Source organism: Pygocentrus nattereri, chromosome 25, assembly GCF_015220715.1.
Source record: "Pygocentrus nattereri isolate fPygNat1 chromosome 25, fPygNat1.pri, whole genome shotgun sequence".
In the NCBI taxonomy this organism is placed as follows: Eukaryota; Metazoa; Chordata; class Actinopteri; order Characiformes; family Serrasalmidae; genus Pygocentrus; species Pygocentrus nattereri.
The window spans coordinates 3,172,042-3,180,000 of record NC_051235.1 but is presented as its reverse complement, the minus strand read 5'-3'; the positions used below and the strand labels follow the sequence as shown (position 1 = coordinate 3,180,000).

Genomic DNA, 7,959 nt, shown 5'->3' with positions numbered 1-7,959 from the left:
TCTATTATTAATTTCTAATACCTTAATTAATTATGTTTCTCTGTAATGCTAAGCCAGGTGCCGGTAGTCCCAGTGGCTGGTGCATCTCTAGTTATTATCTCATTAGCATCCATTAATATGTTTGCTTTACGTTTTACAAATAACTGAATGTCTCTCGTGGAAATGAACCGACTCCAAAGGTAACAAGGCTTAATGCCCCAGCCTCACCTGCTTTACCTGAGCGCTCTCCTTAATTACCTCACAGCAGCTGCTAGTCATAATATCAGTTAATGCATGATTACACAGACAGACGGACAGACGGACAGAGCGACTCTCAACCAGCACAGCAGCACAGATACAGCTGACCTCACCACTCAGAGAGAGCGAGATAGAGAGAAAGGAAGGAAGAGAGAGAGAGAGAGGCCAATCTGTCATCCCTCTCTCTGGGGACTGTGTAGATGGTGTAGATGGTGAGCGTCTAGAACACAGCTCCCCACCCCCAACACACACTGCACAGCCGCTCTGCTGCACCTCCACCTCTACACTGCGGTCTGGGTTCTGTGGGCGGGGGAAGAGACGCAGCCGGCAGCTCTGAACGTAGTCAATAAAACTAGAAAATAATGAGTAACATATATTACACATCTCATTTAAAGAAGACCTTCAAGTATAAATGCAATATATAAACTATTAAACTGGTAGTTCACTTTAAAGTATAAGCATATAGCCAGTAAATGAACCGAGTAAGTTAAGTTAGTGTACTTTCAGTACAAAATAAAAGTTATATGTAAACTAGTATATGTAAAACACAAGGTTTACGACTCTTACACCTATTAAAAACTTAAACGTATACTTACATAAACAGCGTTTAAAGTGGGCCAGTTTAGTCCCAAAAAGTACTGAAATAGTACCCTTAAAAGTATATCAGTGGTACTTAATATACTAAGTATAATTGGGAAATATACTTCAACTTTATTTAAATTTACTTAATAAAATGAACTTTAAGTATACTTATTTTGGTAAGGGCTATATGTCAGCAACGCACCCAGTCAAGTCCGTAAATGTCCGGACCAGCAGGAAAGTATTCAGTCTGCACCTGATGTTAACAGTAAAATAAACCCCCAAATCACAGCAAGAAGGGTGGAGCTAAAGTTGGGCTTCCTGTTCGAGTTTTCCTTAAATCAAGTCCACCTTAAATGGTATAGCTGTCACTTTCTGGTGCCTGAAGCTGCACCATTTAAGGCGGAACGGGAAAATGAGAGGCTAATTTCAGCTTCATGAGCTAAGGTGCTAACGTTAATCTGCTAGGAATATCTACACAGATTAATTAATGCTATAACTTAATGAGCTACAGAGCATTAACCTGTAAATAAATAACTACTACATCAAGCTAAGACCCCCTGAATAGACCATTAACTGAAATAATCTGATGGAAAACCTTCGTTTACATGCTCACTAGAAGTAATCTGATGCAAAATGATGCGCATGTGTGTAGCACTTAGAGTAAATGTTACCATGACAACCAGCATCACGTGAGTCCAGTCAGAGTGAGATGAGCAGCAGTGAGCAGTGATTGTGTGTTTAACAGCTTTAAAATGACGTCAGACTCAGGAAAACGTCCTTCACACGTCCTTATTAAAGAAGGCCGAGAGGAAGACGTCGTGTTCTGAGACGCATAAGCTGGACGTCCGTCCCACCGCCGTCTTTTAAAGATCAGAGCATGAACTTCGTCTCCTCTGCAGACCAGTTTCTGCTCCGCCGTGTTGAACGGTATAAACTCTCACTGTGACGCGACGCACATGCAGAACGGACTGAAACTTTCCGATAGGGAATGTAATCGGATACAGGCGCTTACACGGATATTATTCTTCTATTTAACTGATTATTTACAGGATTACTCACCTCAGTCAATCGGATAGAGGCTGTATTCCGAATAGCCTCAATCGGACTAGACTATTCCGACTGAGCTATTAGTCGGATTATTAATGGATTATTAGGCTGCATGTAAACGTGGCTAGTGAGGCCTAAACCACGTTTACAAGTCTGAACAACCTGAAAAAAGACCTGGTTGCGGTTTCAGCTGGTCGAGAGAAGCTTGGCGGGAAATGTTTTTTGTAAATGATTTGGGCTTTTTGATTCGAGTGTTTGTTAACACCATTAGCATCAGTGCTAAACAGATTTTTTTCTACAAGATGGCAGTTTAGCACAACGGTCAAATCTGCAAAGTTTCCCGTTTGACCGAAACGCAACGTCTGTGGTGTCTAAAGTTTGTTTCTTTAGTTTTTATTACTTTAATTTATCAGCCATAACATTAAATCCACCTCCTCGTTTCTGCGCTCACTGTCCATCTTATCAGCTGCACTTACTGTATAGCTGCACTCTGTAGTTCTACAGTTACAGACTGTAGTCCATCTGTTTCTCTGATACTCTGTTACCCTGTTCTTCAGTGATCAGGACCCCCATGGACCCTCACAGAGCAGGTACTGTTTGGGTGATGGGTCATTCTCAGCACTGCAGTAACACTGACAGGGTGGTGGTGTGTTAGTGTGTGTCGTGCTGGTCTGAGTGGATCAGACACAGCAGTGCTGCTGGAGTGTTTAAACACCTCAGTGTCGCTGCTGGACTGAGAACCAAAAATACCCAGCCAACAGCATCCTGTGGGCAGCGTCCTGTGGGCAGTGTCATGTGGGCAGCGTGCTGTGGGCAGTGTCATGTGGGCAGCGTCATGTGGGCAGCGTCATGTGCTATACAGAACCGTTTTGAAAAAGGTTCTATGTAGAACCACAAACAACAGTTTCCATTAATCTGGAGAACCACTCATGGTTCTAGATTTACTAAAGAACCCTTGAAGAACCGTGTTTTTAGAAGTGTAGAACAACATATCAGGAAAAATACCGAGCTGCTGGCTTTTTCATCAAAACTGTCTGGTTTATACTAAAAATATTATTTAACATATCGACATCGACATCGTGTCATATCGTATCGGTCAGTCCCAGGCCGGCCTATAATGAATGACCCCGGCGTGTGGGCAGCCAATCAAGGGCAAGCCGGCTGCCAAATGACTTTAGCTGTAACGAGGTCACTCACTTGTCCGCTTCTTTGTTCGGCGCTGGTCCAGCGTCTGTCTTGGTGCACAGAGCCCGGCCGCAGCTCCACAGAGGCCGGCCCGCTGCGGCTGGAAGCCGGGCTCTGCGCGACGCTCCCCCGGCATGGCTGGCACAGGCGGGTCGCCGCGTCTCATTCCCAGCGAAATCAGACAAGGCACGCTTGAGGCTGGGTCTGCAGAAGTCCTTCAAGACCTGCGAAACCCTGAACTGGAACATGTCCGTCCCGCTGATGACCTGCTGGACCTGTTTACGTCCGAACGGGATTATTTGTTTACCCTCTCAGCCTGAAGCCCAGCGACGCTAGTGAGACGCTCCTCTGCGATTCAAAGCATAATAGCGCCCAGGAGGCTCCTCATTGGACGAAACAGCCGCTCGTTCACGCCCTTCTCGGATCCCATTGGTCAGCGCGGTGCCGTTGCGACGCCGATTGGTGGAACCGCGCGTCACTCACAGCTAATCCGGACCGCTTTCTCCTTCACAGGGAAATGACAGCGCGATACGAAGGAGAGCGCTCAGAGACAGGAGCTGTGATTCAGTTGATATAATAAAGGAAATATTAATATTAATATTAATAGAGGGATTTATGTTGATAAATGAAGCACAAAACCGCGAAACACAGAGTTTTTGGCGGCGTGGACACGAGCTTGGGTTTGCTTAGCCGGAATAGCTCCGCAGCTACACTGAACATGCTAACTGTTTCACTGAGGAGCTGCTAGTATTCGGATAACTTAGACATAAAGAGAGGAATGGATGGATAAAGAGAGAAAGAGATAGAGAGAGAAAGAGAAAGAGATGGAGAGAAAGAGAAACGTAGAAAGACAGATTGATAGAAATATACAAAAAAGATGTCATACATCACAGAACTAAGTGGCTAGCCTACAGTCCAGAGAGGCCTTGAAGTAGTTGCACTTTTCCGAAGTGTTATCTTGAGATCATGACTTATTTATCTTGTGATTTCAAGATAACAGAAGCTGTTTTCTTGGGATACCTTAATAATCTTAGGATCACAAGAAAAATAAGTAATGATATCCAGAAAATTATGAGTACCTCATGGCATCTCTATAGCGGCCCTGAAGGGACTTGGTGTGGGTCTGGTGTGCACCACATACTATCACGTGAGTGCCCATTACTTTCAGTTGAGCACCGTGAGCACCAGGCACTGAGGTGAGTCCTGTTACTATAAGTTGAGCACCAGATACTATCAGGTGAGCACCCAATACTATCAAGTGATATTTATTCTTGTGCCATCTGTTGCCAGTGAACCCTGACACTGTTTATGGATATACAGATGCACACGTATAAATTATATATACATTTTTCTCAGCGCACAATATTGGGTGCTCACCACATATTATCTGGTACTCACTTGATAATATGTAGTGCTCACCACATAATATTTGGTGCTCACCTAATACTATCTGGTCCATACTAAATAATATTGGGTGCTCACCTGATAGTATCTGGTGCGCACCAGATTTTTACAAAAAAAAAAAAAATCCCACATCCCACATCCCGCATCCCATACCTCTCTGGGCTTCCATGCTAGCGAGATAAACACACAGACGAGGAAATTCTCTGCTGTCAAGGACAAACAAACTCGAGCACCTGCAGTTTGTCACTGGAACTCTCAGTGGACCGTGTTCTGCGGTCAGAAGAGACCAAAGTGGAGGTTTTTGGCAACAAACACCAGAGGCAGGTTTGGTGTGGACTCAAGGACAACCATGCAGAGAAGACCCTCATCCTCACAGTGAAGTACGGTGGTGGACCTGTGATGTTGAGGGCCTGTTTTCCTTCCAAAGGCCCTGAACAGTTTGATCACGCAAGCCATCCTGGACTCAAGTACCAGCAGATATTACATCATACCCTGACTGCCTCAGCCAGGAAGCTCAAGCTGGGCTGTGGTTGGATCTTCAAGAAGGACAATGATCCAAAACACACCTCAAAATCAGCTCTAAAATGGCTCACTGACCGCAGAATGAAGGTGTTGCCATGGCCACCCCAGCCCCCCTGACCTGAACAGAGATACACTCACCCATCCAACTCATTGAATTCAGGTGTTCCAGTCACTTCCATGGCCACAGGTGTATGAAGTCGAGCCCCTCGGCCTGCAGACTGCTTCTACAGACATTAGTGAAAGAATGGGTCGCTCTCAGGAGCTCAGTGAATTCCAGCGTGGTACCGTGATCGGACGCCACCTGTGCAGCAAGTCCAGTCGTGAAATTTCCTCAGTACTAAATATTCCACAGTCCACTGTCAGTGGGATTATAACAAAGTGGAAATGATTGGGAACGACAGCAACTCAGCCACGAAGTGGTCGGCCATGTAAAATGACAGAGCGGTCAGCGGATGCTGAGGGGCATAGTGAGCAGTGGTCACCGACTTTCTGCAGAGTCAATCACTACAGACCTCCAAACTTCATGTGGCCTTCAGATCAGCTCAAGAACAGCGTAGAGAGCTTCATGGAATGGGTTTCCATGGCCGAGCAGCTGCATCCAAGCCTTACATCACCAAGCACAGTGCAAAGCGTGGAATGCAGTGGTGTAAAGCGCCGCCACTGGACTCTAGAGCAGTGGAGACGAGTTCTCTGGAGTGACCAATCACGCTACTCCATCTGGGAATCTGATGGACGAGTCTGGGTTTGGCGGTTGCCAGGAGACGGTACTTGTCTGACTGCATTGTGCTGAGTGTAAAGTTTGGTGGAGGGGGGATCATGGTGTGGGGTTGTTTTTCAGGAGTTGGGCTCGGCCCCTTAGTTCCAGTGAAAGGAACTCTTAAAGCTTCAGCACCAAGAGCTTCTGGACAATTTCACGCTCCCAACTTTGTGGGAACAGTTTGGGGACGGCCCCTTCCTGCTCCAACATGACTGCGCACCAGTGCACAAAGCAGGTCCATAAAGACGTGGATGAGCCAGTTTGGTGTGGAAGAACTTGACTGGCCTGCACAGAGTCCTGACCTCAACCCCATAGAACACGTTTGGGATGAATTAGAGTGGAGACTGTGAGCCAGGCCTTCTCGTCCAACATCAGTGTCTGACCTCACAAATGCGCTTCTGTAAGAACGGCCAAAAATTCCCATAAACACTCCTAACCCTTGTGGAAAGCCTTCCCAGAAGAGCTGAAGCTGTTATAGCTGCAAAGGGTGGGCCGACATCATATTAAACCCTATGGATTAAGAATGGGACGTCACTCAAGCTCATTATTTATTTATTGCTAATTTAAAGAGGGAATCCAGCTGAGACCACCACCACAGATAACAATCAGACAGACTCCACAGGACGAGGCTCTAACGGCCCGACTGCAGAGCTCAGGGCTGAGAAAACTGGCTGACTTTATTCACACAGACAGCCGGAACTCTGCCTGCCTTCCCTGGGGAGCGCTCCGGGCTCCGGGGAGCAGTCAGAGCGAGGGACGAGGAACATAAACATAAAATATAAGATGCAGTTAATGTAATATTTTTATGACGATATTTCATTTTATTGTTCTATTATTGTTGTACTTAAAATATTTAATTTTATTTAATTTTGGTTTTATTTATTGTAAATGTAACAATAATAATAATAATAACAATAATTTATGATGTATTTTTAAAATATTTTATTAAATAAATGAAGAAATAATAATGACATCAATGATTATTATTTTAATGCAAGATTTGTTTTTATTTTTAAATAATCATTCATGTTATTTTTGTTTTTGTTTAAGATTTAAGATACGTTTTAAGATAAAAAATAGATAAAATGCTTTTATTTTAATACTTTTGATGATGGTGATGATGATGATGATGATGATGATGATGATTACTGTTCTGTGGTTGTACTATTTTTACATGCTATTAAATAAAATTAAATGTTCTTGTTTTTATTGATTAAGGGACATTTTTTCATTGAACTATAACGACAATAAGGATAAAAACTATTATTATCATGATCATTTTACATTGATTTTGCACTGTATTAAATAATAATAAAATAATAATAATAATAATAATTATTATTATTATTATTATTGTTATTATTACACAGCTGTATTCTGGTCATACTCAACATTATTCTCTAGTCCTAAAACCCCCGTTAACTAGCGCGTCACTGTAGTGCCGCCTTCTGGATGTTGTCGGTACTGCAACTGTTAATTCAACCGAAGGGGATCACGTGTTAAAATCAGGCTCACGTCACCACTTTCATCTCACGGCATAGTTGCAGTACCAGTGAACGTCCGCAAGGCGGCAGCAGTGGCGCAGTTTTAATATTTTAAAAAATATTTTTCATATTTATGATTTTTACATGTCTTGTTAGAAATATCAGCTGTATTTTATTTACCTATTTTATTTTTATATATAAAATCATGATTATTATTATTATTGTTGTTGTTGTTGTTATAGTGAAACCTGGCATTATCAACAGGCTCTAAACCTGACCTCATTATGTACTGCGTGCTGCCGCCTTGTGGCCGTTCAGCGGTACCGCAGCCGCTCCCTCAAATGAAAGTTTTCGTGTAGGCGTCACGTTTTTAATTCTTGATAATGTCACTGTGGGCTAAAAGGTCTACCGTATGAAGTAACGCAGAACAGCTTATCTGGACTATTTTCGTATAAATATGCCGCTCCACGTTCCTCCCACAGCGTCTCTGTGTCGTAATGACGTGTTGGGTTTTACTGATATTTTGTGTTTACGCTGAAGTAAAGGACTTAAAAGCTACTTCACTGTGTTATCAGATCTCTGGCATCTCTGCTCTCACACACACCCACCCACACGGCTTCCTCCTCGCCCGGAGTGGAAGATTTTATGGGAGATTTTGAGGTCAGTGTAGGAGCTCAGGCTCCTGTAGGCCTCTGACTGCAGGACTAGCGCTGAGATTCTCCCTCAGAGCCACAGGAACAG

The 7,959-nt window shown here is 43.8% G+C and overlaps 1 protein-coding gene across 2 annotated transcripts in view; it reads right to left on the bottom strand.

Annotated features, from left to right (window-relative positions):
• glsa (glutaminase a) overlaps window positions 1–3,423 on the bottom strand; it is a 36,541-nt gene extending 33,118 nt beyond the window's left edge. Inside the window, exon 1 of one of the 2 annotated variants that reach the window (XM_037534677.1) lies at window positions 3,064–3,423. In XM_037534677.1, the coding sequence (XP_037390574.1) occupies window positions 3,064–3,299 (236 nt within the window). In that variant the 5' untranslated portion in view covers window positions 3,300–3,423. The remainder of the gene's footprint in view (window positions 1–3,063) is intronic. The other variant, XM_037534676.1, reaches the window with a different exon arrangement.
• Between the last annotated feature and the right edge of the window lie 4,536 nt (window positions 3,424–7,959).